This window comes from Typopeltis vanoorti, chromosome 23 (genome assembly GCF_054136105.1).
Source record: "Typopeltis vanoorti isolate ZY-2024b chromosome 23, IOZ_Tvanoo_1.0, whole genome shotgun sequence".
Taxonomy (NCBI): domain Eukaryota; kingdom Metazoa; phylum Arthropoda; class Arachnida; order Uropygi; family Thelyphonidae; genus Typopeltis; species Typopeltis vanoorti.
In genome coordinates, this window is record NC_143571.1 from 31,356,082 (window position 1) to 31,381,820 (window position 25,739).

Below are 25,739 nucleotides of genomic sequence, written 5' to 3' on the forward strand. Positions count from 1 at the left end.
GGTGGTATGGTCACTTAAACAGAATGGGCGAGGAAAGATTAGCAAAACAAGTGTTCTCTGCCAGGTTGGCAGAAAATGACCCAGAGGAAACCAAGATATAGGTGAATTGATACGGTACAAAGTGCCTTAGACGATAGGAATATAAGATCTGATAATGTTGGACTCTTGACAAGTAACAGACTGAATTGGAGGAAAATTGTAGATAGGAAGTTAGTAATGATGTACATTTTTCATGTAGTACTATCATATCCTGTACACCCCTTGAGGGTACATGTCAGGAATTTGATGATGATGAGATGTGATGATCAAATCCAAGACTCTCAGTCCTTGTCTGCCCTCTGTTTCATACTTCCTGAGGTAGTAACATCTAATTATTTCATTTTCTTCACCTCTATCTCCTACCATACTGTCTGAAAACTCACTGCCACTATTTCCCATTTGCATGGACATAACTTCTCTATCATCAACAGCACTTCACCTCCCTTTTTTTACCTTTTCTATCTTTGCAAAAAAAACATCATGCCCTTCCATCTCTATTCATATTAACATGTCATCCTCATCCAACTGTATCTCACTTATTCCAACAATTTTGGGGGCAAATGAACTCGATCAATGCAACCACATCCCTTTCTACCATTCATATACAAACATAACATCTCGTTTCTGGATCTATAACAAGTTTTGTTGATACCACTTATTACAGTTGATGTCTCCTTGCTTTCCTCAAGTCAGTTTTTTTTTTTTTTTTCCTTACCCATCCCAGAACCTTCTTAAAATCCAACTGTTCCCCCCTACATCCCAGGCCATCCCATTACTTTTTTGTCTACACACACATACACACTTACTCTTTGAGCATAGCCTTTCTCACACTGTATTCCCCTGCCATCCCGAGTTTCCCCCTCCACACCATTTCCCTGTCTGTTTTGCACTTGTCCTCTTATTCTTTACACTCATGCTATCTGTTTCTCCATACATAAGCACCACTTCTTCAATGTCCAGTTCCTTATGCTCTTATTCTACTGCTCTTTCACATCACTCTTTCTTGTTCAGATTCATTCTCTGCACTCATTTCAGCAGCAGTTTCTCCAAATTACTCACACCAAAACTATTGAAATGCAGTTCAGTTCATCTTTCAAACTCATTCTATACATTAACAAACTGCACTCTTTTCTCTTCACACATTTCTGGTAACACATTATTCACAATCCTTGCTCTCTGACTCAACTCATCACTTTCATCTGGACAACACTAACTACCTTTTCGACAACCTCCTGATATCCAGTCTTGCATTCTCCTTGTACCCAGTCAGATCATTTTGTTCCTACTACCACGACCGACTCTTTTGCTTGTTTACTCCTCATACCCCAACACCTCAAACACTCTACTCATTTTACATCCTAGAATGTGCATCTTGTTCCTCACATCTCTAATAATTAAATCCCCATAAAACTCCACTCATGAGTCTTTTGTTACCTCTTTCATACCAGCATCATTCGTTTTTGTCTTCTTCACTCTTCCACACATATCTACATTTCTCTTCATTTCACTCTGCATCCACTTCATTACTCTTGTTTGCTTATCTTCAACTCAACTTTCAAATCTTGCATCATTTTTTCACTATCATTCACTATTGCTGTCTTATTGCCAGTCACACATGCTTTTTTCCCATCAGCCCAGCTTGCCATCCTACTGTTAACTACAGTATATCTCTAGTCATGTCTACATAATGTAACAAAACTTGTCTCTGCAGCATATCTCATAGCATGGCCATGGATGCATTACTCTGTCTAAAGCATGCTTAGCTCGCTTTTGCTCATCATACAAGCGTAACCAGGTTAACCCTTTTAGTTCATTATTTGCTACCAATAAGTTCTATTTATAGGTTTTCTTTCTGTATATTTTTCTGTGCTGCATATTTCTAAACATTAGACATATCTTTAGATACCATTCATTTCATTTAAACGCCAAATCCCAGATCCATCCATTTTAGCAAGTGCTGAAACATTCCCCTGCATTTATCCTATAAAACCCTTTAAGCAACTTAAATGTTTCTATCATATCCACTCTTTTTCTCTTATCAACCAACTTCTACAATCCACACACCTTCAATCTATCCTCATATGGAACATTCTTTGGGCCACTCACCATCTTGATCACTTGACTCTGAATCCTCTCCACTGCTTCCTCTTTCCCAAGAAACCCAGGGGACCCGACTTGAGCACAGTAATCCAAATGTGTGCATATCAAGGCCTTATAAAGAGGAATAAGCACTTCCTTATCTCTACTTGTTAATGTGTTCTTTAGTAGCCAAGTAATCCTAAGGGCTACAGTTAGCAATATATCCTCTAAACTTTAACTCTCTGTCTACCCCACCTCTAAATCTTTAGCTTTGTCTATTTCCTGGAATACAGTGCTATCTGTGTGATACACAGCTTATAATCTATTTATCCCAAAATGCATAACTTTACATTTCTCAACATTAAACTTACACCAATTAACTTTGCCCATACTGCAGTCTATTTAAATCATCCTGCAAGCCTCTCCACATTGCTTTGATCAACTATTACTCTACCTAATTTTGCATAAGTAAACAACTGAATATTTCCTTTCAGATTATTTCCTATATCGGGTGTTCAACCCGTCGACCACGGGGCGATTTTTGGTTCAATCTCTTGTGTATTCCTCCTTACTTACAAATTTAATTAACACTGAAAACATATTTTATTTATCATTATTTTGTATTATTTTTAATTCACTCTAAGTGTTGTTTATTGTTTATTTATTTTTCCTCTAAATTGTCAAATCAGTAATTTTCTTATAAGTCCGGATAAATGAATTCATTTGGATCAGTGGAAGTCAAACAGCGAGCCGAGTGAATACGATTATAAGCAAAGTGTAAAAACTCGATTGTAGCTTAAATATTAAATATTCCAAAGCACATTACATCGATTTTTTACTTAGGCTAAGCTCCATGTGAATATTGTAAAAAAATAAACTTTGTTTGTCTCGGTATAGTTTGTATTAGATGTTTTTGTAAATAACTCTTTTGAAGCTAACTGTATATACGGCTTTAATAAGAATATGTTAGAGTGTTAAAAACAAAGGCAATGTTTTTGTCACCAAGCTGTACATGGCGGCATTAGAAAGATTGTTATTGAAACTTGTATGTTTGAGAAAGGCTTGCAGACTTTAAGTGTAAACATCTCCGAAGTTGGTCAGAAAGAGTTCAAACAACTTTCCGATGGCTGGCAACTTGCAATCAAAAGAAAGCGGAAGAGAACAAAAGGCGTGCTGAACTTGAAACTTAAGATGAAAGACTCATACCGATTCTTTGGGGGTTGCCAAACTTTATGCGAGGTCTTGCAGGAGGCCTAATAAAAAGGGAGTGAAGTAAGCAGAAGGGTCCCAGTTCCAGAATTGCTGTCAGAGAGGAGGCTGCCTGGTCCATAGTCACCGTCAGAGAGACTGCCCAGATCCACGTTGCTTGATAGAGGAGTTTCCCGCTTCCAGAAAGGAGCGTCTTGGTTCAAGGCATCGCTAGAGAGAGAGAGATGACTACTAGGTCACAGACAAGGTTTCAAATTGCCGAAAGGAAGAGTTCCAATTGCCGGAGAAAAGTTTCCAGGCCAGGTTAATGTCAGACATTTACCAGTGTGTTGCGTTTTCATTACAATTTGATGAATCAAACGAATTCACTGATATTGCTCAGTTAATGGTATTTATTCACATGTTATTTCAAGATAATTCAAGCAAAGAACTTTTGAAAATTATACCATTATTGGGAAGGACTAGAGAAGACATTTTTTCGGCATTGGATGAATTTGTGAAACAACAAAAACTTCTGCTTTTTAAACTTGTGTCTACTACTGATGGTGCTCCTGCAATGATAGGTAATAAATCAGGCTTCATTTTATTATGTAAAAACAATGACAAATATCCAGATTTTTTAACATACCACTGTATTATTCACCAACAAATACTGTGTAGTAAAAGGTTAAACACAAAGATGTTTTGGATATTACATTTAAAATTGTAAATTCTGTTTGAGGTAAAGCCCTGCAACGGTGGTTATTTAAATTACAGGCAGATGATGATGATAGGGAACTTCTGTTGTTCAATAATGTATGCTGGCTCAGCAGAAGTCAATTTTTAGAAAGATTTCTTGTATAAATTAACGATATCAAAATTTTTCTTCATGAAGAAGGAGATATTTATCCACAATTGAGTGATAAAAGATGGTTGTTACACTTATCATTTTTAGTAGTAGATTTCTGTACGAAATTAAGCAATTTAAATTTAGAGTTACAAGGTAGAGATAAAAATTTAATTGACATGTTAAGTTCAATAAAAACTTTCCAACAATACTTACTTTTATTAAAGAAAAATATAAATGACTGCGAATATAGACATCTCCCATATTTATTAAAATATTTTGAACAAAATCAAGAAATGCTTCGCTATGATTTAAAAGAATTTATTTGTGAAATAGAATTAGTTGAGGAAGAAATAAATTCAAGATTTAAAGATTTTAATAAAACTGAAATTATTGTATCTTTTATCAATAATCCATTTCACGAAAACTTGAACATCACAGAAATTTCAAATAAAATTAGTGGGCTGTTTGATATAAACCAAGCTGAAGCAGAACTTGAGATAATAAACATTCAGAATAGTTTACATTTAAAATCAATAAGAATGCACATGAAAAATTCCAAATATTAACTGCTATTGCGCAAAAAATTCTGTCGTGTTTTGGATCAACATACTTGTCAGAATCCACTTTTTCAAATATGACTGTCATAAAAAATCAATTAAGAAACCAAATTAAAAATGATCATTTGGATGATTGTCTGCGATTGGCCACTTCTTCATATCAACCTGACTATGAAAATATTGCGAGGTCCAAACAATGCCAAATTTCACATTAACTTTTTTTATTTTAATCAACCAGCATTTCCTGTAACTTGTGAGTTTGTAATCAATCTGTTGTTTTTTCTAACTTTGGTTTTCCAAAATAGAGAAATAAATATTTTATTCCAGTATATTTTTTTTTTTTTTTTGTTGTATTAAGATAATTAAAAGTGATAAATAAATTTTTAAATACAAAGTTTTTAGTTGTGTATTTTTTTTTTAGTTGTTTATTTGTGTGTAATCAGATATCAGGTTGGGGGAACGTGATCTATATAAGAGAGTAGATCGCCGAATAACTTTTTATAGAAAAATAGCTCGCGTAGTAAAAAAGGTTGAACACCATTGTCCTATATCATTTATTTACAAATTAAACATGTGGTACACCATTAGTCACCTGTTTTTGCCTCAATTCTTCTCCTCCATATATCACTTTTTGATATATGTCCAACAGCCACCTTCTTATCCATTTAACAGTGTCATATCCATCCCAATTTGTTCTAAATGCGTAACAGTTTCATGTGATATTCTGTCATATTCCTTTGCAAAATCATTGTGCAACCATTTCCTTTATCTAACTCAGCTGTTATTCTATTATTAAAAGTTAGTAAATTACTAAGGCATGATTGACCTTTCACAAAGCCTTGTTGATCCTCATACAGTATGTTATTTACTCTCTTGGAACTCTGCTAGAGCTGAGACTTAAAGCCTAGTCAAAGGCATTGCCAGTTCCCTTGCACATTCTTGCAAAACCATAGCTGATATGTCATCTAATCCCACAGCTTTATTTATATTGAGATTTGGCAATATCCTAAGAACATCAAATTCATCCATCTCTGTTCACACAGTGTCTGCCACATAGGTTAAAGCAGTAACCTCACTAGGATGATGTACCTTTCTAAAGTGGTCACTCAGTAACTCAACTATTTTATCTGCTTCTGTCTCCTTGTGACAATCACTTGTTAAAGTTAATCTTCCACAGTCATTCTTCCTCTTACTTGCCACGTAACGAAAGAACTCTTTGGGATTTACTTGTGTCTGATCCTAGATTCTTCTCATAATCTGATTTGCCCTTCCTTGCCATGCTGGTCACCTTTCTCTTTATATACCCTCCACAGCATTTTCTTCTTCTGCAGCTCATGCTTAATGATATTACTCATCCATCTAGCTCCTATCTGATTAACCCTCCTTACCTTAGGTATACAATTTAATATTGTTCCTTTTCGATGACCCTTAACTATATCCCATGCACTATTCTTAATGATTAAGAAATAACATCCTTACTCTGCAGTGTTTTATGCCATGGCAGAGATTTAAGCTTCTTCCTAAGCTTGTCATAATCACATACCTTGTACTTCCACATATGTCCCTTCTTGACAGAATGTTCCTCATGTTTAACAATCTCCCAAGTCAAGACTGCATAGTCACTTTCACCAATCAGAGCAAATATGGTCACCTTGGTTTTGGATAGATCTTCTGATCCTGTGACCGGGTCTAATACCCTCCCACTACTAGTCTCCTCCATCTCATGCTACCTTAAGTAATTATCTCTTAACAGGTGTATAAATTCTATTTCCTTCCTGCTATGTGATCTTTCTTCCTTCCAGTCTATATCTCCATAGTTGAAGTCCCCTATAATAATCACATGACCTGTACTTATAGTATTAATTTGCAATTCATGTCTTCCAGATTATCTGTGTAACTCCCTGGCCTATAGCAACAACCAACTGTATATTTTGTCTTACTGGACTTAATCGCGCACCAGATTGCTTCAAATGAACAGCTACCCTCCTTCCCGTCTCCTATTCTTTTTGGCTGCAATTCATCTGCTATCATCAGTAGTACTCCTCCTTCATCCTATCTTTTCTGAAAATACTAAACCCTTCACATTCAATCCCTTTAACTACATCATCTGCCGTTAGCCAAGTCTCACTAATGCCTATAACCTGTAACCTATAACGTGGCAACTGCATCCAATTTTCCAATGAAAAATTATAGAAAGAAATCACATAACAGTTTGAAAGCTATGCAGTAGATTTCTACTGCACCTGTATTGAATATATTCAGAAGTGGTGTACACCATTTCTCACACCTCTTCAGTTTATGGATTGGATTAATTTGAAGGGAAAAGATCCTGTGACTTGGAAGAACATACAAGAAAGCTACATATTCATGCAGACAGTGTCACCAAGTTTTACTGTGAATGAAGAGGACTTATTTGATGAGTTTGTGTGTGTGAAAAAATATTGTGAAAGCAAATTTGAAGTGTGGAGTGAACAGAAGGATCAAAGTGTCAGTGATAAATGGTGTGAAATGTTTGCTCATTTTACAAAGCAGGGTATAAATTCTGGGAGTATTAAATGCCTAGTTAGTTTTTGTTTAGCACTGCCAGGAACTAATGCAGCTGTTGAATGTGTTTTTTCATTAATAAATGCGCTCTGGACAGATGAAAAAACAGACTTAAAATTGAGACTAAAAGCTTTATTCATTGTAAAGACATATTTTAAGAATTTCTCTTGTGCTGAGTTCTATGATCAAATATCAAAAGAAGAAAAAAATTCTTGAACATGTCCATAAATCTGATAAATATTTTTCAAATGAAATATGTTTGTGATTAATAATTCTTTTTTAAAGTGGATTTAATGTTAATGTATGTTTATAGCAGTATTTAATTTAAAGTGCAACATATATAATAGTTTTATTTGGTTTTCTTAATTTTTAACATCCCGTTTTTTTTACAAAATGTCCCAGGTGCTTTCAGTAAAAATTTCAGAATGTCCCAGATTTTAGTAAAACATTATGGGAAACCTATGTTAGGATCACATCTAATTATCAACATTGTAGTGTTCCAACCACAAGATTCGAACTGTTTGCATTAAAAGTTTAAATTTAAATAATTTGAACCATGCTGTTAGAACTTTCTGATCACTTTTGGAATCATTCATATCTTTAATTGTAATGGGCCTCAGCAATTGTTTCCCCACTCATGGGTACACCTACTGAATTTTTTGCACCTGGGAACTTCAATAAACCCACCTCTCTTCTTGAAATATAGACCTATCTATAGCTAAAAATAATATATATATTATATATATAACCATTGGCTGTCATCTCCCTATGGTAGGGGTTCTCAACGTGTGGTATGCATGCCCCTTGGGGTTACGTGATAAAAGTTTTGGGGGGTGCACCTCGAGAGCTCAAAAGTCGCTAAGTTGGCAACACTGATACTACTTAATTTCTGAGAACTGAGTGACGATGCACGGCGCTGTAGTTCATGCCTATACACATTTGTCAATCCTCCTTCCCTACCTGAACAGCTGATTGCTCAGTCAAAACATCCATTCTAAGTGAGTGAATGTGCCTTCTTACTGCTCTATGTATTTGTTGTGATTTATTTCATTTGCGGTGCTTAAAGTTATTTTTAGTCTTCAGTTTACTGTGAAGTTAAATGAACGTATTTTTAAAGTTCCTTGAAACATAGATCATTGAAGTCTCGACTTTTTTCTGTTATCTGTGAAGAAATGGGTAGCCTGCATAAGAGATTGCTGCTTCACACAAAAGTACATTGGTTGTCATGAGCGAATGTTCTTTGCTATTTATTTGAAATCCACAATGAAGTATGCCTTTTTTTCATGGACCATGAGTTTCGACCTTTCTTGGAGACTACAAGACTTAAAATGGCTTCTACGGTTAGCATATTTAGCTGATATTTTTTTTTTAAAAAAAAAAGAATATTTGGAACTTATTGTTGCAAGGAGACAACATTGATGTTATCTATGTTGAGAAGAAAGCAGACCATGGTAAAAAAATTTTATCTCTGGAAAAATGGAATTAAAAAGAACAGCTGTGACCAATTTCAGTGACTAGTTGCATTTCTTAAAGAAAATGAGCAAATGATTGCAGATTTTGAAGACATCAATCAGATAACAAATAATCATTCACTTAAGCACTCTTAAAATTCTTATAAGGTAGTATTTTCCACCCTTCTGATGAAACACAAGAATGGATTTGAGACCCCTCCCCCCCTTCACGTTTGATTTGGAAAAATGTAAGCCTCCATCATCCAGTAAAGAAGAGTTGATTGAGATATCTTGTGACAATAGTTTAAAAAGCATTCATTCCAAAAAGCCATTGATTAGTTTTTCGATTGGAATGGAGAAGAAATAATCCGACTTTGTCAAAAATTGCAGTCAAATATTTGTTACCTTTCATCAGTAGTTTATGTGAAATTGGATTTTCATCTTTAACTGCTTTTAAAAATAAATATAGGAACAGGCTGAATGTTGATAATCACTTGCGACTCTACCTTAGCAAGTTAACCCCAACCATCAATGAACTCACTGATTACCCAGTAAAATGTTTATAATTTTATAAGATTTGTTAAATAGTTTGTCACTCTTTGTGTTTATCAATATATGTAATTTATGAATACAAAATATTGTGTGTGTGTTTATTTATTTTCCCATTGGTATACTATAACTAATGATGAAATCAAATTTTATTGCCTTAGTTGCCTGACCATTATTGCATCATTTTCAGTGATGCAATAATAGTTTTTTTTAATCCCATAGTGCAAACCACTGCCCTATGGGATTAAAAAAAACTCTTCTATATGTGTGTGTATGCATCGAGAGAGAGAACCAGATTTCATGAAACTTTCTTCCAGCAGACAGTTTCGTTTGTCTCATAATTTTTTAGAACTATTATTACTAAAAATTTAAATTTCATAATTTTTATTTTTAATGTGCTGATGTTTATATATTGGATTCATGTAACTAAAAATGTATTTAATTTAAAAAAAAAAATTATAAATTATAATGCAAGGGTTTGAAAATTCTTTTATAGTTATACATGTTTAAATGAAATATAAATTTGCCTTTGCCTGACAGCAAATACAGTGTTACTAAAATTTTAAAAGGGGTATGTGGCTACTGAAAGTTGGAAAGCACTGGCTTAGCATTTCCACAGAATCTTTTTTTTTTTTTTCCCGACTGTCTTTCCAAAATTTTATTGCCTTATTTGCCTGATCATAATTGCATCTTATGTTGGGGGTGTGGGTTAATATTTGAGCACCATAAATACTAAAACACATTTAATGTTTTTGTACTCTTTATCTTTGGGTTGTTTTTAATATATGGTATAGGGCTGTTTTTATTTTGGAGTATTGTACTGTGCTTATGTTAAATCATTTTAAAATATGATTTTGTGTTCTTAATATTAGCATTTCATTTCTTTTTTTTTTTTTTTTTTTTTTTCAGGGTTTAGATTAATATTTAGTGCTGTGATGATGGAACACGTATATTCAGACTGTCCTCTTGTTGAAAGTGTTATGCTCTCTGATACCCAGCTTTGGAAGAGTGCTAGAAATCAGTGGCATCAACTGTTCATTTCTGGAATGCTAATGGATCAACAATGCAAAAAAACATTTGCTAAAGTATTTACAAAAAATTATCCAATTTTATTAAAAGACTTTATTGCTGATGATCATGAACATTCAGTTTCAGTTACTTCACTATCTGTTCAAATATTTACTGTTCCTACTTTAGCTCATGCATTAATAATGGAAGAAAATGCAATATCTGTGCTTCTGAGGACATTTTTAACTGAATGTGATCGAAATAGAAATGAAGATGGAAAGTTAGCATTTGAACGTAATCAGCTGCATGTTAACTTTCGTAGAGCACAGTATGTTTTATATGACTTAAAATATCTTTTGACTGTCAAACCTCAAGACTGGACTGATATAATGCGAAAAAACTTTCAACATGGAATCACCTCCTTACTTACTCTTTTAAACTGGATGCAGGGCATGGATTCTGTTGTACGACAAGTTGGACAGCATGTAGAATTTGAAGCAGAATGGGAAAGTGGCATAAACTTACAGCTCAAGCTTGCTTCTGTAATTACTTTGGTTCTTGAATGGTGTGGTTCAGACAGAGTTGTTTTTATTAAAGCACTTCGGGCAGCACTTAGAAATCTTGAAACACTACAAGGTAAAATGGTTTGTGTTGGGAGAGAATTAGCTGACCACTCAGCCTCATGCATTGATTATGATGTATCATCCATGCCAGTTACAGTTCATCTTCCTCTTTCACGATTTTTAGCTGGTTTACTGTTACACTTAGAAAAATTTGGTCTTACTTATGATTCTCCTGAATTTTTCATTCAAAATAAACCTAGTCCAGAGCAGTTAATGGAACTTCCTTTAAGAACACTTGTAATGGTAGCACAGTTTCGAAGTGGAATGTGGAGAAGAAATGGATATTCTTTACTGAATCAAGTTTATTTTTTCCATAACGTACGTTTACGAGATGAAATGTTTGATAGAGATATTATAATGCTTCAGATTGCAGCAGCAATGATAGAAAGTAACGAGTATCTTATACACCTTCTCAATAAATATGGACTTTTGATATGGGCTCGAGAACAGTATGATGGGACCTCTCGCAAACCTGAAGATGATCACACAAGACAAACTGTTACAGTGGCAGAAGAATTTTTAGGGTTAATTTTAACTATAGTATCAGAGCGTTATGTAGTAGGCATTGGGAATGTGACAGAAAGTGATAAGATCAAGAAAGAAATAATTCAGCTTTTATGTATTGAACCAACAACTCATAGTCAGCTCTTTAAATTGCTACCAAAGGATCCGAATTCTGAAACTGGAATGGAAGAAGCCATAAATGAAGTTGCATATTTCAAAAAACCTCAGGGACCAGGTACAGGAAAGTATGAATTAAAGCAAGAATATTATAAAGAGTTTAACCCATTTTTTTACCATTATACAAGAGAAGAACAATCAAAAGCAGAGGAAGCACAATTGAAGAGAAAAAAACAAGCTGGAGAAGATCAGTGCTGCCCTCCTCCATTACCTCCAGAGTTTTGTCCAACTTTTTCAATGGTTATTAATATATTACAGTGTGATGTGATGTTGCATGTTATGAAACTTGTATTACAAAGAACTCTGAATTTGCAGTCAACAGCATTTTCAGAAACACAGTTTGAAAAAATTCTTCATTTAATGGGAGTAGCTCTTAATGAAGAACACCGAAGCTTGGAAAATGGATGCGAAAATTCATTTTTTAGTTTTAGTGACAAAGCAAGGAGAAAAGATATCATTTCACTTTTAGAAGAATGTTTAAATTCAGCACGTGTTGAATCTCAAAAAGATCTTATAAAATGGATTTTGAAGAAATTTAAGACTGTTCAGAATCTGAAAACAAGAGGAAATACTGAAGATGTAGGGCTTGATGTGAGCAGTATAGATAATCAAGATGTAGAATCATCAAAGAAGGAAAAGAACAAAAATGCAGAACAAGCAGCAGCTAGAAAAGCTCGCATTATGGCACAGATGACAGCAATGCAGAAAAGCTTCATACGTGAAAATGCAGAATTATTCATGGAAGTCGAATTAGAAGAGTCATCTAACAGATCAGGTTCTCAACAAGATTTATCTGCTGAATTATCTCATTCAGATCCTGTTGCAGTTGGAAGCCAGCAGCATGGAAAAACAACAAGCAACAAAGTCTACACTTGCATTCTTTGTAGGGAGGATCAGGAAGTGTCAAGTTCGGGTCGTGCATTGGTTTTAGCAGCCTTTGTTCAGAGGTCTACAGTATTATCAAAAAATCGAAAACATCTTTTGTCGGATCCAGAAAATTACGATCCAATGCTGTTACCATCTGACCTCTTTTCTGGCCCACATACAAGTACCTGTGGGCATGTTATGCATAGTGACTGTTGGCAAAAATTTTTTGACTCTGTTTTGGCAAAAGAGCGCCGTCGACCACTTCGGTGAGTTATTTACTCTTATCTAATTAAAATTATTTTTTCTATTTATATATTTAAATTACAGTATATTAACTAATCTTTAAGATATGTCTAAACCAGAAATACAATTTTATTAATACAGACCAGTTTACAATAAAACTTATATTAAAACCTACCAGTTTCGCCAGCAAACTGTCTGGCTTTTTCAAGGCGTTTACAGAGATATGAAAACTAGTAAATGCAAATTGAAAGGAACATAAAAAACGTTGTAAACCAACTAGTAGCTAAGGTTACACATTCGTGTGACAGAGAGGACTTATTGTTCTTATTCATTATCACGCATGCATGTTTGTTGTAAACGTGTAATGTGATTACTGGCTAGCTGTAGTTCAGATTGATTGAGAGAGAGGATCAGGTTTTTCCATGACTTGTTTAGAATTACACTCTGATATCTGTTGAAGTTTCCGCCGGTTATAGACACTATTGTGGCTTCCTTAAATAAACAATGCCTATAATCGTCATCGAGATATGGCATGGAGCTGTTTTGCCAATCTATTGTGTGGTTAGATGTACAGAAATGATGTGCTAAGCCGGAAGAGATGCTTCTGTTGTGGTTTACATCACCAACATGTTCTTTTTGTCTAATTTCTAAACTTTGCGAAGTTTGTCCGATGTTGGCAAGACCACAGGAACAGGGAATGTAATATACTCCTGGGTATTTGTAAAACAGCACTTTATCTTTTGGGGATCCTAAAACTTGTCTGATGTTGGTGGTTGGTTTGAAGACCACTCTGATGTTGTGGGCTCTTAGTATTCTTACTATTTATATATTTGATAAGAAATTGACTTGATGAAAGGTATCACTACAGTAGAAATGTGCTGACAGTGGGATTCTTCTTGTCTGTGGTTGTCATTGTATAGATATTTTTTGATGATGTTTTGAGGATATCCATTTTGTGATAATGTGTTGGCTATTAGTGAGAGTTCAGTCTGTGTATCCTCCTCTTCTGATATAAACTTTTTGGCTCTATGTTTCAACACGTGGATAATGCTCAGTTTGTGTGTCTTGTGATGGTTTGAAGTATAATGAAGATATCTTCCAGTATCTGTGGGCTTTCTGTAAATGGATAATTTGTCCATTTACAAATGATGGTTTGAAGTATAACGAAGATATCGTCCAGTATCTGTGGGCTTTCTGAAAATGGATAATTTGTCCATTTACAGAAAGCCCACAGATACTGGAAGATATCTTCATTATACTTCAAACCATTCACAAGAAGCATCTCTTCCGGCTTAGCACATCATTTCCGTACGTCTAACCACACGATAGATTGGCAAAACAGCTCCATGCCATATCTCGATGACGACTATAGGCATTGTTTATTTAAGGAAGCCACAATAGTGTCTATAACCGGCGGAAACCTCAACAGATGTCAGGGTGTAATTCTAAACAGGTCATGGAAAAATCTGATCCTCTCTCTCAATCAATCTGAACTACAGCTAGCCAGTAATCACATTACACGTTTACAACAAACATGCATGCGTGATAATGAATAAGAACAATAAGTCCTCTCTGTCACACGAACGTGTAACCTTAGCTACTAGTTGGTTTACAACATTATTTATGTTCCTTTCAATTTGCATTTACTAGTTTTCATATCTCTGTAAACGCCTTGGAAAATGCCAGACAGTTTGCTGGCGAAACTGGTAGGTTTTAATATAAGTTTTATTGTAAACTGGTCTGTATTAATAAAATTGTATTTCTATTATAAAACGACCAAATATGTATAATTTAAATATGTCTAAACCCTTTGAAACTTTAAATAGTTAACTTTAAGCTTTTAGCTAGTTGATTTTTCTGTTTAAATTTTGAACATGTGAACTTATTACATTTTGTATTAACAATTTTTTGATATATGTCCTCAAGGGATATAAAGGATACTGGGATAGTATTACATTAAGTTTACATCATTTAATAGTTTCCTATCAGCAATTTCAGATTAAACAAATTTTCTAATCTGTTTATGTAGTCATACATTTTAGCTCTGTTCATACATTCTTAAATGCTGATGTCCAGTTCCTTTCTAATACAGTTGACTTTCACTATAGCAGAAAACTTGTATGAATCACAGGAATAGTTATAGTGGACAGACTGTGATGAATGTGTGTTTTAGTATAGCATAGTCTGTCCATTATAACTTTTTGTAGGTTGTTTTGCTTCATTGAGTTTGACTGTATCTTATTTTTTAATGATTCTGCCATTGTTCTCCTCCTAATAAATCCAGTATAAGTCCTGAAACTGCATGTCCTTGAGTTTCTCCTTCACTGTTTCACATAGCCTCTTCTCATATATGTTTACCTAAAAACACTGAGAAGGGATATTCCTTTAATTTTCATATTCAGATTTATTTTGCTTTTCTAAGATGGGTGCTATGAGAGCTCTACTCCGGTCATGTGGAACTGATCCCTTGGTCTGGCTTTGCAAATTTTACAGTGTAGTCATTGTAAAACTTATATATCTGTATTTGAGTAGTTCTGGTAGATTATTATGTACTTCAGCTGCCTTTCTTCGGTACTGGTCTTTGATGACTTTTCTACCTCAGGTATTAATATGTACTCCTGATTGCATTCCACTTGAATATTTTCTGCAACTGTGCATATATCAATATCCTTGAAAATATCAGAATATCAAAGTTCTTTTGCAGTATTCTTTTCTTTATTTCTAAGCTTGTATCAATAGCCTCCAGAACATTTGCCACCTTCATAATATTTATCTTCTGTATTCTTATTGAAGTCTTCTCACTTGTATAGCTACTTTTGCACATAGTTTAGCTTTTTTAAAATTTTCTGATTTATTTTAACTGACTGACATACTTGTTAGGAACTTTCATACTTATTTTTTTCAGGACTATCTTCTTTTTTTCAGGACTATCTTCTTGAATTAGCCATGAAGTTTGGATTTTTCTATCCTTGCATACAACTTCATAACATCTTCCTTGGTTGAATCAGTGAAATTTCCAACGGGTTTTGCCACTGAATCTTCACTGTTTAGTTCTTGTTTTCATACATATTAGATAATTATATCTATCTGTTCATTCCCTACGTGTCATGGTGGATGGCATCTCTCTCTTCCAACATTTGTCATTAGTGCAAGAGTTTTTCAATGTGGTAAAACAGTGTTTGGCTCTGTTCTATCACCTACCTCTTTCTCCTGTACATAACCAACCTGCTGTTAATCATCACTAATCCTATCCACTACTTTGCCAGTGATAGTCCATTTTATTCATTTTACTCTTTTGATAAACCATGTAGTTCTGAGACATCGCAAGCATCAAGATCATTTACAACCAATACCTTAAACACTGATCTCATACTATCCTATGGTTGGGTAAGGAAAACTTCATCTTCAGTGTCATCAAAATGCACTCTTGCCTTGATCCACAAAAAAGGGCATCTGAGATGACATTCCTTACCTTCAGTAATGTACAAGTCTCAGATAGGGTCATATCTCTCCTTGGACTGACATTTACATCCATTATCTCTTGATGTAAACACATCACATTGCTAGCTTCCTTCATCTCTAAGAATCGAGGCATTCTCTTCTACTCAAGATGCTATTTTTAACCCATCCAGCTACTTGCACTATACAAATCCTAAATTTGCTCATCCTAGGACACTCGTCACATGTTTGGTATGGTGCACCTAATACTTCCCTAAAATTTCTCAATGTTGAGTTTATAGATGATGGATATTATAGATAGATGGGTTTATACAGTGTGGTTTATAGACGATCCCTCCCCATCTCACAGACTAACTTCAACCTTTATCTCACAGATGCACTGTCTTAGCTCTGTTTCTTTTTTGCGGGGGTACTTCCATAGTCACTGCTCTAGGATACTAGCAGCCATCATTCCTGTGCTTTCTGTCAGGCCTGTTAAAGCAAGAGCAGTAGCTGCCCAACATCCCTATTCAATAGAACTGCAAACACATTGAATCAGCTTCTCTTATTTATTCCATCTAGCTCTGTCCTCTGGAACAGACTTCTTCATGAGGTTTCTCAACAACTACAATCTCCAACTCTCTTCAAGAAAAATGTCAATATTGATTTTTTTTCTTAATTCTCACTTTCAGCTTGCACTTGGCACCGATGTACTGTAGGTTGTTCTATCTTGTGTGTGTGTGTGTGTGTGTGTGTGTGTGTGTGTGTGTGTGTGTGTGTGTGTGTGTGTGTGTGTGGAATAATTATTAAAAAAAAAAAAAAAGAAAGAAAGCAACTTTGAACGGGCATGAAGATATCACTATATAATCTTTTCACAAATTAACACCATAACACAAGGAAAAGAATGATTAATATATTTAATAACCACATACTTCAACCTGAAAAGTACAGGCCATCATCAGTGGCATCAAGCATTTTGAACGGAGATTAGAACATGAACAATGGATTTATTTAAATAGTAATTTTAAATAACCTGTAATTTTCAGGTTGAAATATACGATAATAATTAAATATATTATTCACCCTTTGCATTGTTGTTATCTTGTTATTAATTTGTCAAACATTATTATCATTAACAGCACTAGACCTCTATGGAGTTAAAAAAAAAAAAAAAATAATAAATAAATAAATAAATAAAATAAAATAAAATAAAAAAAAAAATGGGAGGTACACACTGTTATGCACAAATAATGCACAAAAACCCATCAAAGCTGTGCTTTACATCCAATGTATCTGCATTTACCATGATGTCAGGCAATTCATTTCACTCAGCAACCACTCTCCATGTAAAGAACCTGCTCCTTATACCTCCTGCTCATATTCTTCTTATACACCTTCCAGTGATGTCTCCTTGTTCTACCCCATTTCTAATTCTATGTAACATTTCTTCACATTAACCCAATAATAACCCTTTGCCAACTTAAATGTCTCAATCATATCCCCCCTCTCTTCCTTCTATTCACAAGGCTTTGCAGACTGCATTCTCGCAATCTGTCTTCATATCTCACATCTCAAAAACAAGTTACCACCTTAGTCTTCTCTGGCCCCTTTCCAATATATCCTTATCACTTTTAAAACCAGGAGACCAAATCTGTGCACAATAATCTGTATGAGGCTTGATCTAGGCCTTACAAAATAGAACCAGAACATATTTATTTCTGGATGTTGATGTCCTCTGTAACTTGTTTGAACTCTGAACTTCAGATCCTTGTCCACCACTACTTTAAGGTCTCCTCTCTCCTCAACTTCCTCCAAAATTTCCTCACAAGTATATACTTTGCATCCCATTCTTGTCTTATTTCAGAACTTTGCACTTTGCAATAGTTCCATGCTGTTGCTCACACATGCTGTCCATTCAAGTCTTCCTGTAAGGCCACAACATTTTGATTCTTCATCACTCTCTCTCTCTCTCTCCAGTTTTTCATCATCTGCAAACAGTTCTATATCACCAGTTAAACCCATTCGAGTGTCATTAACATACAAATTAAATATGTGGTCCTGTGGAACACTGCTACTGACTTTCCTCTTCTGGGATACTGCACCCTTGTATGCAATTTGCTGCTACCTATCTGAGAGACAGTTGCCTATCCAATTTACCGATCTATTATTCAATCCCATCTGCTCCAGTTTAGTTACTAAAAAGTGTGGCAATCTATCAAAAGCCTATGCAAAATTGAAGTATGCAACTGTATATGTCATCTCCCTTGTCCAATACATTTATCACCTTGTTATAGCACATAAGCAAGTTGGTAAAACATGACCCCCCCCCCCTTAACAAACCCATACTGATAAGTGAAAATAACACCACTGTTATTAACCCACTTTTATATCCTAGCCCTATCCAACCTCTCCAATACCTTAACTGCAACTCCAGATATTCAGATCGATCTATAATTTGTAACTTTAGCCTTATCACCACCTTTGTGAAGTGAAACAATTTTACCTTCCTTCCACTCCTTGTGGGACTCCTGTTAAACAAGCAAGCCAAGACTGACGCTAACTCTTTGAAACATTCCCTTAAGACGTGGTGATCAAGTCCTATTGCCTTATTGCCATCTAGCTTGCTTAAAACCTCGTATACTAATTGCTCACTCACCATTAAGTCTTCTTTCATTTCATTCCCTACACTTGCACTTCGGATTTCACACAAAGGATGAAACACCCTGTATGAACTGCTCATTGAATACCTTGACTGGCATCTGTAGCAGCTGCCAATCTACCAATTTAATCCATTAACTTCATCTTGCCATAATCACTCTTCCTTCTGCTAGTCACATACCGAAAAACTTCCAGTGGTTTTTTTTGGCCTATTATTATTATAATATGGGCACCTTGGAGATGTTAATGTCAGCTCTTTGCTTTATGAAGATGATGTTATACTTCTAAATAAATCCGCTACAAGTCTGCAGGATTCTCTGACTAAATTGAATAACTGTTGTAATAGATATGGTATGAAGGTCAGCAATAAAAAGACAAAGACAATGAAAATAGACAGAATCATTGAAAATGTCAACTGTGTTGTGAATGGAGAACCTGTGGAAGAAGTAAAACATTTCAGCTTCTTAGGCACGATTTTTAGTGAAGATGGTAAATTCAATATAGAAATAGACAACAGAATCAACAAAGCTGGTGTGGTAGGAAGTCAATTGAATAAATTCATATGGAATAAGAGAGAATTTGTCGGAACACTAAATTAGCTGTATACAAGACAGTGTTCAAACCAGTTTTAACTTATGGATCTGAGAGCTGGGTCAGAAGTAAAACACTTGACCAAAGACTAGAGACCGCAGATATGAGAGTCCTGAGAAAGATTAGAGGTGTGAACAGATGGCATCAATGGCAATATCATATTAAAAAGGAGGATATTAGGAAAGAACTTGACATTGTCAGCATCCAGGAATGCGTTAGCAGAGCTAATTTCAGGTGGTATGGTCACTTAAACAGAATGGGCGAAGAAAGATTAGCAAAACAAGTGTTCTCTGCTAGGTTGGCAGGAAAATGACCCAGAGGAAGAACAAGATATAGGTGGATTGATACGGTACAAAGTGCCTTAGACAATAGAAATATAAGATCTGATAATATTGGAGTCTTGACAAGAAACAGACTGATTTGGAGAAAAATTGTAGATAGGAAGTTAGTAATGAAGTAATTTTTTTTTCATGTAGTACTATCATATCATATAAAAGGAATTTGATGATGATATGGGCACCTCTATGAAGTCCAAAGACTCATTGTGGGAGCCCAATCTATCCGCACAGTCTAACATACCTCTCCTTGAACCCATTAACAGACAAAGCGCTCACAACTGAACTCTGACAACCCATTCCACTCATTCACCTCTCCAAGCAAAAATCTATTCCTCATACCCTTACTAACCACATCTTTATTCAACTTCAAGGGATGACCCCTTGTTCTGGTCCCTTTAGCCAAGTGCTGAAACATTTCTCTGCATCTATCTCATAAAACCCTCTAAGCAACTGAAATGTTTCTATCACATCTGCTCTTCTTCTCCTATGAACCAACTTCTGTAATCCACACACCCTCAATCTATCCTCATAGGGAATATATCACAGACCACTTACGATTTTGGTAACTCTCCTGTGAATCCTCTCCACCGCTTCCTCATTCGCAGCGGACCAGACATGAGCAAGATGTGAGTGTATAAAGAGGAACAACAACTTATCTCTACTTGTTAATGTGTTCGATAGCAATATGTTCTGTAAACTTTAACTCTCTACCATCAACCCTAATTCTCTAGCTTCATCTTTCCTGGAATACAGTGTCATCAGTATAACACAGCTTGTAATCTGTTTTTCCCAAAATGCATAACTTTAAATTTCTCTACATTAAACTCATACAATTATTTTTTCCCATACTGACAACAGCCTATTTAAATTGTCCTGCAAGCTTCCCACATCATCTTGATTTAACTATTACTGTAGATAAGTACCAGATCGACATAATAGGGTTGACTGAAATAAAAAAAACCAAAACTGGTGAGCTCTTTCTGAGCAATAAATACAAAATGTTATATTCAGGCAATGACAATCAAGGAAAAGGAGTAGCCATAGTATTCAACACTAAATGCGAGGCTATTCTTCTTGAATGGTAGGCAATTTCAAGTAGAGTGATGTGGGCAAATATCAGAATGGGGAACTGGACAATGGGGGGGGACCCTTTCGAGTCATTAGAATTCAGAGAGAACTGGCCTACCAGTCTGGAACACGGGTGGTTGGGCAGCGTATCCCCCCCCCCCCCCCCAGTATTTGTATATAAATGTATAATGAAACAAAATATAAAATAGTGTAATTCTTGTATATTTTTATGACTTATGAAAGGCTAAGCTATAGTAAATTTAGTGCCTTGAGTGTGCAAAGATATATATTTCTCTTTCTTATATAACTCAGAAAACCCAGACTAGGGACAAAATAGAAAATTTTCAAGCCACTTCTGACTGCATTAGTGACGCAAAGGTCGCACAGGTGGTGATGAAATTCTTCTCCCATGGTGGGATTTTATCCCACAGCCTGTTGGCTGGAAAGCTGATAGTATGCCAGTCGCTTGGCCAGCCAGGCTGGTAAAATATATATTAAAAACTGCTGTTAAAACATAATTTGGATTAAAAAAAAAAAAAAAGGTGCTTACCTTTTCTGAATACAAAAGTAGTATTTCATTAATGAGCATGTCATGAGAACTATGTTTGATAAATTAATGGTGGCTTATGGAAATAGAAAGTTTCTTAGACTAATATTTGAATTTTTTTTTATAATCTGTTCACAGGATAAGCAGACATCTCAGTTTTGATGTTGACAAAAATGAGTACCTTTGTCCATTATGTGAACGACTGAGTAATAGTGTCATTCCACTAGTGCCTCCCATAAGTACTCTGGTCTCTGATACAAGTAAGGTCATTGAGATTGATATTGATCATTGGTTAACAGGAATGCTTAAAGCTGTTGAAAAAGTCCAGGTACAAAAATCTAAGGAAACAGTTTTGCCAGGTAAGAAACCGTTAAAGCTATATGTTCCATTTTTTGTCACAGGAAATTGTTTTAAATTCCCATTGATTTGAACTTAGAAATTCCTAGTATTTGCCAGAAACATCAGTGAAATGTTATTTGGCAAATACTTGGAATAAAGGAGGGTGTTTACATGGCAATATTACACTGACACCACAGTCAGTCCTTAACTTATAACATATGCCTAATGATAGCCATTCCATTAATATGTTTATTGAATATCACCTCACTCTTGCACCCCTAATTCATGGGTTTCAAGAGCATATTATTTAAGAAGTGCTGTTGCTAAGAGTGAGAAAATCTGAGACTTTTGGAAGGAATATATGCATTATACAAAGAATGTAGATGCAGCTTGGAGTGAAATGACAGCAAAATGTTTGGTGTTTGGTAATTCACATATGACAAAGCCTGACAAGACATTGGTGGCAGATCATCATCATCATGTGTTGTCTCCATCCAGGAGATTGACTACCATAATGTGACTCATGGTTAACTATGGGAGTAATGATAATATGGTGAGGATCCTATATCTTCCACGTTGTTATAAGTTGTTGTAATCCGTGTGTTTTTATAGGGCTGGTTTGCCTGTTCTGAGGGATGAAAAACAACTCAAGTTTCCAGGTGGAAAAAAACATACCTCCATATGAGACTGGCTAACTCGCTTTTCAAAAGAGACCAGATAAAGGTTCCTCATGTCATGGACTGGTATTGAACCCAGGTCTTTCTGACCAAAGGGCTTCATCTATACTGATTAGGCTATGGAGGCTCTTCTGGTGACAGATAGCACTGCTAATTAAACTTTAGAGATGGAGGTTGAAGATGTAGAGCAGTTCATGGAAGCTATGTGGAAGAAGAGCTATTAAATTGAAGGCCTTATAGAACTAGAAGCACAAAGTTTTGGGAGGGAGAGAAAGCAAAAGAACAAGAAGCCAGTTGCCCCCCCCCTAAAAAAGTTGGAAGATAAAAAAAAAATTTGGAAGAGGACTTTGCCTCAGTTAATTAGGCCAATTTTGTGCATCATTCTGTCTGCTTGCTAGAGACAAATTTATACAGAAAAGAAAAAGAAAACTATACAGTTTGGATGTACAAATTTTTAAAGAAGCCCTTGCTTACTGTCACTTCACTTCTGAAGTGACAGTAACCAAGGGCTTACTGTCACTTCAGGAATGAAGTGACAGTAAGCCCTTGCACAAGTTATGCATCCAGTTAAAGATCCTCATGATACTTTGCTGCAATTCCTGAATTGGAAGAATTTTTGTTGATGACTTGGCCTTCCCTACTTTCTCTGATAAATCATCCAATCAATAAAGCAGCAGTTTTGAAGAATTGTTCTTTTGCCATGTGTTTCCAGATGATTATTTTCTGATAAGTGCAATTAGTGTACTGTACTCTCATGTTTCATTACTTATTACAGTACAGTTCTGCACACAGTAATAATTTTGTTATAGTTTGTAAATTGTATTATTTTACTCCTAAACATAGAGTAAAATTAGTTGATAAAGAAAAAAGTAAATACACATTAAAAAGTAAATACTTTTTAATACATATTAAAAAGTAAATAAAGTTGACCCCTGAACAACACAGGGGTTAGGTGCACCGACTCCCCGCGTTGTTCAAAAATCTGCATATAACTTTTGACTCCCCCAAAAACTTAACTACTAATAGCCTATTGTTGACCGGAAGCTTTACTGATAACAGTTAACACATATTTCGTATGGTATGTATATATTATATAATGTATTCTTACAATAAAGTAAGCTGGAGAAAAGAAAATGTTATTAAAGAAAATCATAAAGAAGTGAAAATACATTTACAGTACTGTACAGTTATCCCTCGATGTTACCGCATATATCAAAATCGCGTTAATCAAATCTAATAATCAATGGTAAAATTCATCCCTGATCGATTACTGTACTAATAGTTCGTTTTATATGGTACTCTTTAGGAAAGATAAAAAATGAATGCAAAGTAAATGTTTAATAAATACTTGTACCTACATTAGTTACTGCAATTTTTTTTAATCAAAAGAAGTCATAAAGAGTCATTTGAACAGTTAGTTTTTTTCTTATCGGCATAAATTCTACGATAACAAGCAAAATGGCTCTCCAGACCTCGGCAAACAAACATTCTTCGATTAACATCTGGATCCATATCCATTATTTGCTGCTTAAGCGATTCTAAACTGCGAAATATTCCATCCAGTTCTTTGACTGTTATTTCCTTTGGAACCTCATCTTCACATTCCATTTGTTCGTTGTCTTCAATTTCAAGAATTTCATGTGCGTTGTTCAATTTCAAGAAAATCGTTGTCACTGAAATCTTTTGAATTTGAATCCAATAATTCTTTAACATCTTCTGCATCAACACCATCAAACCCAAGGTCTTCAACAATTGCAATGATTTCTTTGACCATGTTGTTCACAGATTTTGAAAACAACCCAAGTCGTTAGCACATTCTGCCAGAAGGTTTTTCCAAACAGCTTTCATGCATCTAGAAGATACTTGCTCCCACGAGTCACGAATGTTCTCAATTGCGTGTTTAATGTTAAATTTTTTCCAAAATTCGCGGAGCGTAATCGCATTTTCTCCCGTTGTTGTTTCTACTGCCTTTGAGAATGTCTTTTTAAGAAAATAGGCTTTGAAAGTTGCAATGACGCACATGTCCATGGGTTGTAGAAATGATGTCGTATTTGGTGGGAAAAATAAAACTTTCGCATTCTCACACAGATCATTAAGAGAATTTGGATGACCATGAGGCTAGCAGTCTCGTGGCATGAGCATGATTTTTCATGGTAAATTTAAAGGCACGTTAATCAAAACTCTTGCTGCGGATATCAAGGGATTGCTGCAGTTAATTTCACCGTGATAAATCCGCGTTAGCAAAACTGTGTTAAGCAAGGGATACCTGTACTATATTTATTGATACCGTAAGTTTATATCGTCTGTTTACAAGATGAATCGTATGTATGACAGTGCCTACATCAATATAGTCTTATATGATACAAAACATTGTAGATGCTATATGTATTACTAATACTAGACATCAAAAATTCAATAAAATAGACATAACAATTCATGCATTGATAACAAAGAATCAGCTATATGATTGCTCTGCAGTAGCCTAGCATATACACTAATGAATAAATTGTTATAATTTTTTCATATTAATTAATTTAACTAATTAATAACAGTTAATTTTGTATAGTTATGATTTAATACTGCATCCTTATGTTTGTTTACATTTCTCTTGACTACAAATGGTCTAAGTGTTTATGTGCATAAGTTTTGATAAATTTTAACTTTTTACAATAGATTTTTGTATACTTTATGGTAATAAATGATAAAATAGACTAGTATCTACATATATTTTATGCATTCATGGCATACCTAACTTTTTCTTAGTTTTCTTCATATGGCTATGCAGTTCGTTTGTGAGTTTTTTTTAAATTGTCACAAATCTCCAAAAAAATTTCAATATATTTATTTGAAAAAAAAAAAGTGTATAAGTGGAACTGCGCAGTTCAAACCTGCATTCTTCAAGGGTCAACTTAGAACCACACGTTTTAGTATTCATGCACGTTGATTGTTAACATACAGTGATTTCCTACTTGCAACCTTTTTGACTTATGATGGGATCATCAGAATGAAACCCCGTTGTAAGTCGAGTATTGACTGTATTTTCACATCATCGATAAAACAATGAAAGCAACACTTTTAAATCTTGCTAATTGTAAAGTTATTACTTCTACACTTGGTTGTTCCAGAACATGCTCTCCAGATAACTGGAGAGCATGTTCTGGTGCAAGTTCATGCTGGTTTATTGACATTGAATATATATGAAGTGTTTAAAGGCTATGTGTGGGATCTGTAGTAGCAGAAATGTAGAAAACTTCAACTTCATTCGCAATGTGAAACTATAGAATAAGTAAAATATTGTAGTTGTTAAGTAGAGTTTTTGTGAAGATGCCAAATCAATAATAGAATAAGCATGGCTAATATGGTGGGGAGACAATTAAATTTATATGAAATAAGAAATTGTCAAA

At 34.9% G+C, this 25,739-nt stretch overlaps 1 protein-coding gene across 3 annotated transcripts in view; it reads left to right on the plus strand.

The window, feature by feature from the left end:
• The window catches only part of Ubr1 (Ubr1 ubiquitin ligase), a 150,873-nt gene that overhangs the window by 62,232 nt on the left and 62,902 nt on the right, over nucleotides 1-25,739 (plus strand). For all 3 annotated transcript variants that reach the window (XM_090412593.1, XM_090412591.1, XM_090412592.1), the window contains exons 6-7: nucleotides 10,167-12,702; nucleotides 21,458-21,678. In XM_090412593.1, coding sequence (XP_090268719.1) covers nucleotides 10,167-12,702; nucleotides 21,458-21,678 — 2,757 coding nt within the window. The remainder of the gene's footprint in view (nucleotides 1-10,166; nucleotides 12,703-21,457; nucleotides 21,679-25,739) is intronic.